The 14,772-nt window shown below is 39.8% G+C and overlaps 1 protein-coding gene across 8 annotated transcripts in view; it reads right to left on the reverse strand.

Moving 5' to 3' along the window:
- Positions 1–14,772, reverse strand: part of TMEM87A (transmembrane protein 87A) — a 52,956-nt gene that overhangs the window by 11,931 nt on the left and 26,253 nt on the right. For 2 of the 8 annotated variants that reach the window (XM_023735160.1, XM_012556743.2), the window contains exons 11-15: positions 13,719–13,812; positions 12,909–12,980; positions 10,146–10,254; positions 5,432–5,490; positions 4,576–4,679 (exon numbers count right to left, since the gene is read on the reverse strand). In XM_023735160.1, coding sequence (XP_023590928.1) covers positions 4,576–4,679; positions 5,432–5,490; positions 10,146–10,254; positions 12,909–12,980; positions 13,719–13,812 — 438 coding nt within the window. Of the gene's footprint in view, positions 1–4,575; positions 4,680–5,431; positions 5,491–10,145; positions 10,255–12,226; positions 12,296–12,908; positions 12,981–13,718; positions 13,813–14,772 lie in introns of those variants that run through there. The other 6 variants (XM_012556744.2, XM_004380660.3, XR_002824751.1 and 3 more) reach the window with 5 other exon arrangements.

Raw genomic sequence — 14,772 nt, forward strand, 5'->3', positions numbered from 1 at the left:
GTTCTCCCATTCTTGCCTATTCTGTAATATTCTTTGGACTCGGGCAGACATGGCTGTGGCAGCATGCTTGTCCTTTCTCCCATTCTTGCCTATTCGGTAATATTCTTTGGACTCGGGCAGACATTCTGGCTCTGGCAACACGTTTGTCTGCTTCCCGCTTCTGCCCCTTTTGAATATATGCCGAATAAAACTTTCTTTTTGCTTTAAAAAAAAAAACTAATATACTTTGCTGTGTGCCAATATGTAGCAAAAAAAAAATTAACCTTACCAAGAAAGGTATGGCCTTTACACTTGGCTACGGGGAGATGATCTCCAGGCCCCTGAAATATTCTGCCTAATAGGAATGTCTTTATCTGCCTGGGGACTTTGGCCACCCAACAGTCTAACAATGTGATTTATGTTGGGGGCTTTGGGCCAGACCATATCAGTTCTGACCTCTGCAGGAATTGAAGACTAAAGGTATCAGCCTGACCTCCGGAAGGGGCTGGAAACTAAAGGTCATCCACCTAAGCAATATATGATGAAGCCCTAATAATAAAAACCCTGGACACCAAAGGCTCGGTGAGCTTCCCTGGTTGGCAATTCTGCGTATTGTCACACATCCATCCATGACTTCATTAGGAGAGGGAGACCAGGAGCTCTGTGTATGGACCCCTCCTGGACTCTGCCCTAAAGTGTCTCTTCCCCTAGCTGATCTCAATTCATATCCTTTCTCATAATAAAACCAAAGCCATGAGAATAACAGCTTTCAGTGAATTCTGAGTTCTACCAGAGAATTATCAAACCTGAGGATACTTCAGGGAACCTGTCAAACTTGCAACTGTTGTCAGAGGCGAGGGTAGTCTTGTGGAGACTGTTCCCTCAGATTTTGCAGTTTGGTTAACTCCAGGTAGCTTTGACCTCATGGAGCTTACATTTGCTGGGGGTGAAGGGGAGAAGCAGACAGTAAACAACAGATATACTAAACAAATACTGAGGATTTAGAAGGTAATAGTGCTGTGGGAATTAAAAACAGAAAAAAAAAAACAGGGTAAGGGGGTATTGGAGTGCATAAGAATAGATGTACACGGATATTGTCATGGATTGAACTGTGCCCCCCAGAAATGTCTGTCGGCTTGACTGGATCATGATTCCCAGTATTGTATGATTGTGTAATCTGATGTGATTTCCTTATGTGTTGTAAACTCTATCACTATGATGAGGTCATACTGGTGAGGTCTACAAGACTGGACAGTGTCTTAATCCAATTTCTTTTGAGATATAAAAGAGGGAAGCAAGCAGAGACACATGGGAACCTCATACCACCAAGCAAGCAGTGCCAGGAGAGAGAGTGTCCTTTGGACCTGAGGTTCCTGTGCAGAGAAGCTCCCAGACCAAGGGAAGACTGATGACATGGACCTTCCTGCAGAGCTGACACAGAAAGCGTTCCCCTGGAGCTGACACCCTGAATTTGGATTTGTAACCTACCGGACTGTGAGAGAATAAACTTCTTTTTGTTAAAGCCATCCACTCTTGGTATTTCTCTTAGAGCAGCACTAGATGACTAAGACATACATTATTGTAGCACATTCCTATTTTCAATCCCCCTGGAGCCCTGGTGGCTCTGTGGTTAAGCACTTGGCTGCTAACAAAAAGGTCGGCAGTTCAAACCCACCATCCGCTGTGGGAGAAAGATGTGGCAATCTGTTTCCATAAAGATTATGGCCTTGGAAACCCTACAGGGCAGTTCTACTCGACAGCAATGGGTACAGAAGAGTTAACAAAGCAGGTCTTTAGAAGGGCCTACTTGGAAGGTTGGCCCTGGGTGGCATCTGGGAACTCAGCACATGACCTGTTCCCTAACTGATAAGGGGAGATCACTGCACGTAGTCTGTTTACACAACGCAGTTTACGATACACATTTGCTTTCCTTCTGGGAGCCTGAAATTTTGGTACGTGCTAGGCAGAGGGTGATTTTGTGACCAGCCCCCAGTAAAAACTTTGGGTGCTAAGTCTCTAACGGGCTTCCCTGGGCAGAAACACTGCATGTGTGTTACTGCATTTTTTACTTCTGGGGAAAGCAGCAGCCTTGATGTGCTCCTTCAGAGAAGAAAAAGAACACAGGAAAAGAAAATATGGATTTCTCTAGTACATTCTGCCTGTGCATTTTTCTTTGTTGATCTTATCACTTTGCTGTAATAAACTTTAGCCATAAATACAACTATATGACGAGTCCCATGAGTTCTTCTAGTCGATCACTAAACATATGGGTGGGCTCAGGATCCCCAAATCACCCCAGACTGAAAGAATTAACTGTAGCACACAACATTATCATGGTGCCATGAAAATGGATGCATTCAACTTAGACCAACTGCCTTGGAAGGAATTTCCACAGTGTACTGTTAAGTGAGTAAAGGAAGTTTCCGGTTTTGTTAAAGAAATGACAAAATAAACCTGTTTACATAATGTATGAAAAGAGTAACCACATTAGGCTGTTAAACACTGGAGTTAGGGGAGCGAGGGCAATGCTTTCAAAGAGAAGAGGGAGACAGGAAGAAGGGAGGGAAAGTAACAAGAAAAAAAGGCCGAAGAAAGGGGAAAATTTTTATATATATAATAAGCAAAGCAGTAAATCAATAGATGGATATAAAAGGAGGGTCACCAGAATGTCAAGGTTCTTTCTGAACAGTACATTTCAGATCTCCTTTATTTTCTTTCACACCTATTCTCTATTGTTTGATTTTTTTTTTTTTTTTCCCTCCTGAGCACATATTATGCAAACAGGAGGAAATGACAGTAAAGCTATTTTCAAAGGGTGGGAAAAAGATCTCGTCTATTTTCTTTCAAAATCTTTTGCTGGTATGTCTGGGTATAAAATTAGCTGTTCATTTATACCATCCCACCCCTTTCCTTCTTCGGTGATGGGGCAGCTTAAAATCAGCACTTAACTGTCTAACACAAAAGAGGAAAGAAAGAAAAAAAAAAAAAAGACAGGAGAAAAAGGCATGAATATTCACAAAATAGAGCTAGTCAATTTCTAAATAACTGAGACTTGCCCATAGTTTGACAAAGCAAATTTAAATGTGGATTTTTAACTCTAAAGCCAGGACATAAGTTTTCATTTTGCCCTATCATTACAAGGTGAGCTGGCTTCTGACTACAGAAATTGTTCTATCCTTCTGGACACTAGATAGGGGAGACTCTTATTACAAGTGCAATAATCCATGTCCCTGCCTTGTTTAACCATATGAATAACATAATATTTTCAGAAAATGTAAAGCTGAAAAGGACCTCAAGTTAACTGGTTCAATTCCCTCGCATTTATCTGAAAAAGGAAACTAAGGCCCAGGGAGGTGAGAAGAGGCAGCATGTCAAAAACCACAAAGCAAGTTAGTAGCAGAGTTGGGACAAGAACCCCCTTCTCCTAAGGACAAATACTGTATAAGACCACTATTATAAGAACTCAAGAAAAGGTTTAAACACAGAAGAAAACCTTCTTGGATGGTTACGTGGGTGGGGAGGGAAGGTGAGGGTTATTTACTAACTAGATAGTAGATAAGAATTATCTTAGGTGAAGGGAAGGACAGCACACACTACAGTGGAAATCAGCACAACTGGACTAAACCAAAGCTAAGAAGTTTCCTGAATACAATCAAACACTTTGAGAGACAGAGTAGCAGCAGGGGTAGGGATCTGGGGACCATGCTTTCAGGAGACATCTAGGTCAACTGGCATAACAAAGCTTATTAGGAAAATGTTCTGCATCCTACTTTGGTGAGTTGCATCTGGGGTCTTAAAAGCTTGCAAGGGGCCATCTAAGATGCATCAATTGTTCCCAACCACCTGGAGTAAAGGAGAATGAAGAACACCAAAGACACAAGAAAAGTAGTAGCCCAAGAAATAGAAAGGGCCACATAAACCAGAGACTTCATCAGCCTAAGAGCAGAAGAACTAGATGGTGCCCGGCTACCAAGAATGACTGCCCTGACAGGGAACATAACAGAGTCCTGGATGGAGTAGGAGAAAGGTGGGGTGCAGAACTAAAATTCTAGTAAGAAGACCAGACTTTATGGTCTGACTGAGACTGGAGGAACTCTAGAAAGCATGGCCCCAGGATTCTCTATCAGCCCAGAACTAAAACAACTTCCGAGGCCAACTCTTCAGACAGGGATTGGACTAGACTGTGGGACATAAAGTGATACTTATGAGGACTGTGCCTCTTAGCTCAAGTAGATACAAGAGACTAAACGGGCAGCTTCTGTCCGGAGGTGAGATGGGAAGGCAGAGAGGGTTAGGAGCTGGTTGAATGGACAAGGGGAATCAGGGGTGGAAAGGAGGACTGTGCTGTCACAGTATGGGGAGAGCAATTAGGGTCACAGAACAATGTATGTAGAAATTTTTGTATGGGAAAAATTAAAAAAAAACTAAAACAACGTCCGAGGAAACAATAAAAAAATTAAAAAAAAAAAACCCTTCTCCTGACTCCAGACCCAATGCTTCTTCCAATAGCCCTGACACTGCTCCCCAGTGAACCACCCTTTACTGATACCAGGGCCACACAGTGGTCAGCAGAGTAAGAAAGAAGAGACTAAGAACCTCTGGTTGTTTGCAGATGGTCGCCATAGAACCATGATGACAAAGAGGATCATGGAGAACAGCAGTCGCCAGATGGCATCATCGACCCACAGCTCCCGCCAGTCCTATTAAAAGGGGAAAGGTACAATATTTATATATGTTATCATAACCCTTCATTCACAAAGCCCTTGTCATAGCACAAGAATACTTATTCATTCAACTTATGTTTACTAAAAGCCTGCTGTGTGCTAAGCATTGTGCTGAGTGCTAGGGACACAGAGGGAATGAATGGACAGAGTTTCCTCCCCTGTACTGCTTACTGAGCCAAGCACTCATCCAAGCTGCATTACAGCTCTGAGAATCTGAGGGAAGGGTTTTCACACAGGGTATGAGTTTGTGTTTATTTTTCATTTTCATTTACTTTTTTATTTTTACCTAAGCAGAGTCTTGAGCTGCCTCCAAAGAAATGCTATATTGTCTTAACCTGACTGACCAGTCTTTGTGCTCAGATATTAAGGACATGGCTTCTACTCAGATTATCATTATTCACATATACTTAATGTTCAGTACTCTGGATTTCTTGTTTGAGAATTTTTAGTGAAGGCAAGATTGATGACAGCCTGTGGCCATCACTTACAGAATTCTCTCTTACTACCAGGATTTGTAGTCAGATTAAAAACAATCATTGTAACGCCACGCGCCATGACAATACAGAGTACTTAGGGTGACACATAAGGAGGGCGCATGACCCACAGAATGGAGATCTACTCCTAATTTCTTAGAAGGTACATACTTGACAAGAACCTTACCGTTGTAATCATCATCTTCTGTGTATAAGACAGTACCCTATTCATAAAGGCATGTGCATATAACTTACCGACTGACAAGTCACTATCCTGAACTTCATGGTTGTCCAGATGATAAACACAATAGATGCTAACAGGAAATTAAAAAACCTGGTCAGAGTATGAATGTTGGTTTCCACCCCCAATGATATTCCCTAATTCTGGTTAGGTGGAAATCTACACACCCTTAACCCCCAATACATCACAATCATTTTCTATCAGTTATTTTAACGAATTTATTCAATACACATTTACTGAACACCCACCAGAAGCAGAGCCCATGCTACATACTGAAATGTTAATACTAAAGAGAAATCAGCTGTTTTAGTAAAAGTGGAATGTAATTTAGTAAAAGTGGAATGTAATTCCACTTTGTCTCTTCAACCTTTTCTGAGCTTAAAGAATAGTTTTATTTACCACCTGGCTACAGTTACTCTTAGAAGTAGAAAACAAGATATTGGAAATAAGTCTTTTTCCAGAATTAAGAATAATATAAAATACAATGGTGATACAGAAATAAGGTAGAAAAGACAAACTCGAAGAGATAAGGGCCTCCTGTTAAACATCTTAGCTTTTTTTTTTTCCTTCCCTTCCTTTAGCCTTAGAATAACTTAAAAAAAAAAAAACCAAGCCCCTTGCTGTCAAGTCAATTTCAATTCACAGCAACCATACAGGACAGAGCAGAACTGCCCCAAAGGGTTTCAAAGGAGCAGCTGGTGGATTCCAACTGCCGACCTTTTGGTTAGGAGCTGAGCTCTTTAACCACTGCGCCTCCAGGGCTCCAGCCTTAGTATAGTAATGATAATTTCTCTTCAGCTGGTCAGATGAAAAAGAAAGGATAGGCAAATTGATAAAAACACAACACAAACAGAAGAGTTGGTTCCAATCATAGGCCAGATCTCATTATTCCTGGTACAAGGGCCAAGAGGCAGCCATGGTAGTCAAAACGGCCTGGTACTGGTACAATGACAGACACGTAGACTAACGGAATAGAACTGAGAACCCAGACATAAATCCGTCCACCTATAGACAGCTGATACTCGACAAAGGGCCAAAGTCCATTAAATGAGCAAGAGACAGTCTCTTTAACAAATGGTGCTGGCAAAACCGGATATTCATCTGTAGAAAAATGCAACAGGACCCATACCTTACACCATACACAAAAGCTAACTCAAAATGTATCAAAAACCTAAATGCAAAACCTACAACTATAAAGATCATGGAAGAAAAAATAGGGGCAACCCTAGGGACCCTAAGACTTGGCATAAATAGTATATCAACCACAAAAAAAAAAAAAAAATGCACAAACACATAAACTAGATGAATGGGACTTTCTAAAAATTAAACACTTATGCCCATAAAAAGAGAACCTACAGACTGGGAAAAAATTTTCAGCTATAAATATCTGACAAGGGTCTAATCTCTAAAATTTACAGAAAACTTCAACACTTCAACAACAAAAAGACAAACAATCCAAATGGAAAAATGGGCAAAGGATATGAACAGACACTTCTCCAAAGAAGACATTCAGGTAGCTTACAAACACATAAAGAAATGCTCACAATCCTTAGTCATTAGAGAGATACAAATTAAAACTATAAATGAGATACCATCTCACCCCAACATAAATAGCACTAATCAAAGAAAAGAAAACAACAAATGCTGGCAAGGTTGTCGGGAGATTGAACTCTTATACACTGCTGTTGGGAATGTAAAATGGTACAACCACTATGGAAAACAATATGGCGCTTCCTTAAAAAGCTAGAAATAGAAATACTGTACAATCCAGCAATCCCATTCCTAGCAATATATCCTAGAGAAATAAGAACCATGACATGAACAGACATACGCACACCCATGTTCACTGCAGCATTATTCACAGTAGCAAAAAGATGGAAACAACCTAAGTGCCCATCAGCAGATGAACAGATGAACTGTGGTACCTACATACAATGGAATACTATGCAATGATAAAGAGTAACGACAAATCCGCAAAACATCTCACAACATGGATGAATATGGAGGACATTATGCTGAGTCAAGGAAGTCAATCACAAAAGGACAAATACTATATGAGACCACTATTATTAAAAAACAAGAAAAGGTTTATATACTGAAAAAAAATTCTTTGGTGGTTACCAGGGAAGGGGTGGGGGGAGTAAATTATTAAATAGATAGAAGTCATGTGGTAATACTGGTGAAAGGAAAGGTAATACACTATATGGGGGAAGTCAGCACAACACGATAAAGGCAAAGGAAGACACTGAGAGGAACACAAGAATAAAGGGTAACTACGGCAATTACTACAACACAGACAATCCTGCAACAACAGTATTAACAAACAATAATTTATGAAGGGATACACAGGTAGATAGGTACGATAAAGAGGCGTGGTAGGAGGTAAGAGAGCACACCCACCTGCAAATTATGTTAGGTTGTGAATATCTCTACATACATATTTGCAGATGTGCATGTATACTAACATAGACAACAGAACACACAAGGGGCACAGTCATGGAAGCTTCTTATGCATAACCACACACTTCTGGGACAAAGATACTAGGAAGATACTAGGTTTGAAGATTAAGGACCATAGACTCGTGGGACATCGACACCAATTAGCATAACAGTGCATAAAAACAACGTTCTACATCCTACTTTGTTGAGTAGTGTCTGGGGTTCATAAAAGCTTGCAAGTGGCCATCTAAGATACAACTAGTGGTCTCTTTCCCTCTGGAGTAAAAGAGAGTGAAGAAAACCAAAGACTCAAGGGTGCAATTAGTCCAAAGAACTAATAGACCACATGAACCACAGCCTACACAACTCTGAGACCAGAAGAACTAGATGATGTCTGGCTAACACTACCGACCACTCTGACTGGGATCACAACAGAGGGTCCCACACAGAGCAGGAGAAAAACGTAGGACAAAAAATCAAATTCATAAAAAAGACCAGACTTACTGGCTGAATACAGACTGGAGGAGCCCCTAAGACTATGGCCCTATGGCATCCCTGACTTGGAACTGCAGTCATTCCCGGAAACCCCCTTCCTGCCAAGCAATACATGGGCCTATAAACAATAACATCCAAGAGAAATGTGCTCGTAGAAAAAACAATTACACGAGACCAAAAGGGCAGTATCTGCCCAAAAGCATAGATGAGAAGGCAGGAAGGGGTAGGAAGACCAGACAAAAGGAAACAGGGAAGCCAAGGCGGAAATGGGGAGAGAGTTGACACAGTGTCGGGATTACAACCAACGTCATGGAACACTTTGTGTACACTTTATTGAATGAAAAGCTAATTTGCTCTGTAAACTTTCACCTAGAACACAATATTAAAAAAAAAAAAAAGTTTCCCTTATTTTGATTGTAATAAAAATATATATATATTAAAGACTAAACTGAAGCCCCTTGTTAGCTTCTTCCTTATTGCCCCTTTCCTTCCCCTGAGATAATCGGTATTGTCAATTTGATAATTCTCGGGCATGTTTCATATTACTAATAATTTGTATGTACCCAAACACAATGGAGAGTATAACGTGCCGCTTTTGAAACTTATTGTCAATTACACTGAATTCATCATTATGCAATTTGCTCTTGTACTCTGCATCATGTTTTAAAATCTATCCACGTGAACACATGCAGCCTGGTTTATCTACTTACCTGTTGTGTGGCAGTCTACTGAATGAATACACCATGATTTAGTTTTTGCTTTCACTAACAATGCCGCAGTGAGCATTCTAATCTCCTCGCACACGTGTGAAAATTTCTCGAGTCTGTATCTGAGAGCGGAGCTGCTGGGTCACAGCATGGCTCACCTTCAACTTTACAGGATTGAGACCAGATGTTCTCCAAAGTGGGTGGACTATTTTAAGCTTCCATAAACAGTGTGTGGGAGTCCTTGTAGCTATAAGTATACTAACCCCCACATTTAGTGTTATCAAAATTTGGGATTTTTGAGAATCTAATGGTATAAAAAGTTATATAATTTGCAACTCACTGATTCCCAGTGTCTCCATGTTTTTTACTGACTTACGGCCATTCCACTTCGCTCTTCTGTGAACTGTCTGTTTAGATCCTTTGCTCATTTTTTGTTGATTGCCTTTTGCTTAACAAATTATAGTTGTATGTGAACTATAGACCTTAATCTTTTCTCAGTTATATGCATCACAAATATCTCCCTTCAAATTGCATCTTGTCTTTGATTTTGTTCATAACAACTTTTGTTGGATATAATTAATTTTAATGACAAAAAAAAAAAAAGAAAGAGGCAGGCAAATTAGCCTAGTTTGGTACAGCCCACCTGGAGTGTATATTTTATTGATCCTCAGTGACATATATAAAAGCTATATAATAGCAGTGTACTCTAATCTTAAATTCTATAGCTACTTAATAAAACCAAATAAGCAACTATTAATATTAATGTCTTCTACAAAAGACTCCACCTGCCATCTGACACTCAAGCTAACTTGTCTCAAGAAAAAGAAGGCCTCAGAAAAAGGGTGGAGACAGGAAACGGACACACTAAGAGCTAAAATTACATGAGGTTGATTCCAGCTATTTTACTTAAAATAAGTGGTTCTTAAATCTTTTTTGAACCATAGGCCCCTTTGAGAATTTGACAAAAGCTAAGGACCCTTTCCCGAGTGAAATGCACAAAGCTTTATATGCAATTTTAGAGAGCCCACCCCTGGACTCTGAGGTTAAGACTCTCATTTAAACAGAAGGAAGAATATTCGTGACTTACCTGCCACAGCCAAGATAAGTGTGTTGGTGAAATGTCGGTACAAGGAGAGTTTGACAATGTTCCTCCGAAGTTTTAATAGCTTCATTGTTTGAGTCAAGCTAATAAATATGTGTTTGCAGGTCAAGGAAATCAACATTCAGAAAAACAATAAGCTAGAGGATTAATTCTCAACTTCCTCTGAGGATCTGAGGTCACAACTGGTAGAGCCAGGGATCCCAGAGGACTTATAGGTCTCTTGTTCTCACTGAACCTCACAAACACCCCCAAGCCTCATCAAGACTAGTAAGAAAGTCATCATATTCAATGAGACACTGATGAGAAGGTAGAACCAGAATAAGAAGAAAAAAAAAGGAAAGATATTAAAAAGAGAAATAAAGACAAAAAGCTTTCTAGAGAAATGAACAGATTAAAAAAAAGAAACAGACAAGTGGAAGATGAAATGAAAATGAATAACAGGTAAGAGGCAAGAAGTTAACATCATCTCCCTTCCTTTACGGTGGATGGCTCTGTTCTCACCTGTCCCACCTAACGAAGCCTAGGGCCATGATTACACTCATGCCTACAATATCCGAGAGTTCTATACTCAGTCCCCTTGTGCCATCTTAAAGAACCTGCCATCAGCTGCCTGTACTACTCTGAATTAAGAGGACCCTACAGTCAGCTGAGAATCCCAGGCAGTTAAGTGCCAAAGGCAACAACTCTCTATTTTCTGAGCATTATTCCCAAGTAGAAGGTGCTAGAGAAAGAGAGAGAGAAGGGGAACTTATGACAACTAAAGAGGATCTCTGTTCTCATGTCCAACTTTCAGAGTGAAGAGCAGATATGAAAACAAGGGAGTTGGAGCTTGCTGTGCCCTTGACAGAGGCTTAGCTGCTAGCTAGTCAATGAGTTATCTTATTGGATGGTCCAGTCCCACCTCCTTCTCTCCAGTCCGCCCAAAACTTAGACATTCACAAGGCACACTTGGAAAGATACTGACCTAGAAAAGCTTTGGCCATCTGGACTCAGGACACTTCAATTTCATACATTTTTTTATATATGGCAATCCACTCCAATTCACAAAATTATACAATTTTGTTCATATTCAGCTTTCTGCAACAGTGACAGTCTATCAAGACAGTAATACTGCACAGTTGTACATAGAACCAAACAAGTACACAAAATGAAAACAAAGTCAAAATAATCCCCAAAAAGACAAAAGTCCAAAAACTTGAATCCTTCACCCAACAGGCCAAATGCCTGTTAAACAAGTGTTTACTTTTAAGAAGCAAGAGAGAAAGAATAAAAACTTTTTTGTTATCTGCTGGTTGACTTTGCCTGCATATGAATCAATATTCATTTCTAAGGGTAGAAGTCTTCACATAATCCCAAGTCAGCTTTTGAATGAGGGAACAAAACAGTCACACTATAAAAGGGCCAAAACTTGCTAAACCTACACAGACTTTTTTAGACGTCTCCAACAACCTACCATAGTCCCTGAAACCACATTTTAACAATCAAAATCTTTTCATAATTTTCGGAACATTTAATAATTGCTAGTGGTTCTGGTGGTGCAGTGGTTAAGCACTTGGCTACTAACTGAAAGGTCAGCGGTTCAAACCCACCAGCCGCACCGCGAGAGAAAGATGTGACAGTCTGCTTCTGTAAAGATTTACAACCTTGGAAGCCCTATGGGGCAGTTCTACTCTGTTCTATAGAGTTGCTATGAGTCGGAATTGACTAGACGGCAGTGGGTTTGAGTTTGGCTTTTAAGTGGCTGAAAGAAAGAGGAGCACCAGAGCAGCCAGTACAGAAGTCCAAAGTCAAGGTGAAATGCTCATTTGAAAAAGAAAAGCCAGTAGCTTTTATCTTGCGCTCAGTCTAGTCACCAACTTCTGACGTGATTTTAAAAATCAGAGAGGGGGAAAAAAAAAAAACAACTGCTTACCTGAGCCCTCAGGTTGTTAGGCCTAAAATACCCTATTCCTCAGAATAAGGAGTCATCAACAAAAGTGGTAAAAACCCTTTGCAGAAAGATCAATGGAAACCCATCTCCAAGGGGGAAAATGAACGTCCATCAAACAAGCCAACGAGAAGGATATCCACCAGCAGAGGGCAGTGTCTAGGAAAGCCAAGGGGATAAAGGCCAAGGAAGCAAGATCAGTCTGGGCCTGCAGACAAAGAAAAGGAGGTGGTGAAAAAGAGACATCTAGGAGGCACAGAGAAGAAACTGGCATACAATTCTGCATTTATATAATCATCTGGATTGGTCTACGTTTGAACTGGAAGAAAATGAACAACACTTGGCACCTACATCACTCTTCCCTTCTGGCAAACCATCACTTAGAATACACAGCTATAAGCATTCCCACAAATTGTCAATTACAATCTCATACAAGGAAACATGCTGCTAACTAATAAAAAGCAACCACCACACAGCTCCTAGGGAACTAAGAGCCATGTTAACAAATGACCACATCAAAAATGTTAGTGTTTATAAACCCCCAGCCCAACAACACTTTCCTATCGGTGTAATTTTGACAACAAGTCTGAAAAGACCCTACTCATATTTTAAAAAATAATAAATTGCATCAATATACTATGAATTATTCATTTCCATAATTACAATATAATGGAGTTTTACAAACAAGAGCTTGCCCCAAAATAAAATATAAGGCCATTATCTGTCCCCAAAACTATGTTGCTTGTTTTCACAAGTGTATACATAAGATGGTGTTTATATCACCATAATTACCCAATGACCAGGGAATTATGAAAGGATATCCATAAAATAATACAGGCATCAATTGCTGAGAGGGCCAGGTTTACTATCAGAGCCAAAGGATAAGAAAAATACTACAGCAGAAGAAGAAAGAAAACAAAATCGACAGAGAGTTAAATGCTAAAAGTCTAAGGAAATCACAGAGGATAGTGTGATTTGAAAAACAAATTTGCATCCAATTAGATGTTTCACTTAAGGGGCAATTTATTGTAAAACTTCTTGAGCCTAGTTTTCTTGAAAGCAAAGCCAAGTTTATAGAATTTACAACCTTGAATCTAATAGGCTGTTCCAGAGTCTAATTTGAAAATAAGTAAGACAAAAAGCGGAGTGGCCCAAGAAGGTGTACCTCCTAACTTTAACAATTTCTTTCCCACTTATATCTCAATGCTTTAGTTTCCTAATTATGTAATTATGTAATTGGTATAAAACTTTAATTAGCTGCATTTTAACAAAAGCTTTGAAACTCGAGTGCTGGTTAAGCAAAGATCACTGTTATTTTAAACAAAAATCAGATTAACAAGTAAGTACATGATTCCAAAATTTGTCTTATATACAGGAGGAGAGTCCACTGCCTGGAAAGAGGACTAAATAACTATCAGTGTGGAGAGAGGTGGGGAAGCACTCATTCCCAGTCACACATTAAACTTATAAGGCTCTAACAGACAGATCAAAAAGGAAAAATGAATTATACCTACATTTTTAAAATCAGCCCAAAGATGACTTAGAGGAAATAGCAAAGAGCCTTCCGACCCACCCTCTTAAAACGAAAACATCTGAACTGACCACAGAAGCTCGGATTGTGCAGTACTGACCCCAGTAACTCTGAGGACCCCTTCCATGCCCGAGAACAAAAGATAGAGGGCTCCTGCTACCACAACCTTGTGAAGAGTAACTCCAAGGCGAGGCCTAAAGAGGAAGCAAAGCAACAGTTGAGTACAAATGCGACAAGATAAGCTAAGAAACAGGAACTCATGATAATTTATACAGACTAACCAATTACAGAGATAAACAACACACACTTGATTCACCTGGGGAAAAAAACTTATAAAAACATGGTCTTAAACAAGAGAGTGAATTCTAGAGCTTTATATCTGGTCCCTAGTTACTACATTTAAAAAAAAAAAAGTTTATTATGGAGAATCTTGAAACAAAATTATTACATGACTATAAATCACTAATAAGAAAATTACTATACTACTACAAAAGTAATACAATAAACCTCCATAAACCTATCTCCCAGTCCCAACCACCACCAACCTATGGCCAATTCTGCCCCATGCACACTCCATCCACCTCCATATTATCTTGAAGCAAATCCCAGATATCATACTGTTTTCTTTGTATATATTTCAGTATGAATTTTTAAAAGGACTTCTTAAAAACATAATCACATTACCATTACGAAATCTAAAACTTTTAACAATAATTCCTTAATACTAATCGAACACCTGCTGTACTTTACTGAGTAAGTATCACATATGAAAGCTCAAACCCATGGGTGGTGCCAAGAGTTAAGCACTCGACTACTGCCTGAAAGGTCGGCGATTCCAACCCACCCAGCGGCACCTTGGAAGACAGGACTGGCAATCCGCCTCTGAAAGGTCACAGTCCTGAAAATCCTGCGGAGTGCAGCTCTACTCTGCACACACAGGGCTGCCACAAGTTAGAACCAACTCACTGTCAACTGGTTTTTGGTTTATGAAAGCTCAAAACCCAACATGATATGAAAAGTCTTTGTGCAACTTTGATTTGAAGGAGGAAAAGCCTTAGACCCTTGATAATCAAAATTCTACTGGGTCAGAATCTACATTTTAACAAGATCTCCAGGTGATTCATGAATGCATTATAGTTTGATATGCACTGGCT

Source organism: Trichechus manatus, unplaced genomic scaffold (assembly GCF_000243295.1).
Source record: "Trichechus manatus latirostris isolate Lorelei unplaced genomic scaffold, TriManLat1.0 scaffold00076, whole genome shotgun sequence".
Taxonomy (NCBI): domain Eukaryota; kingdom Metazoa; phylum Chordata; class Mammalia; order Sirenia; family Trichechidae; genus Trichechus; species Trichechus manatus.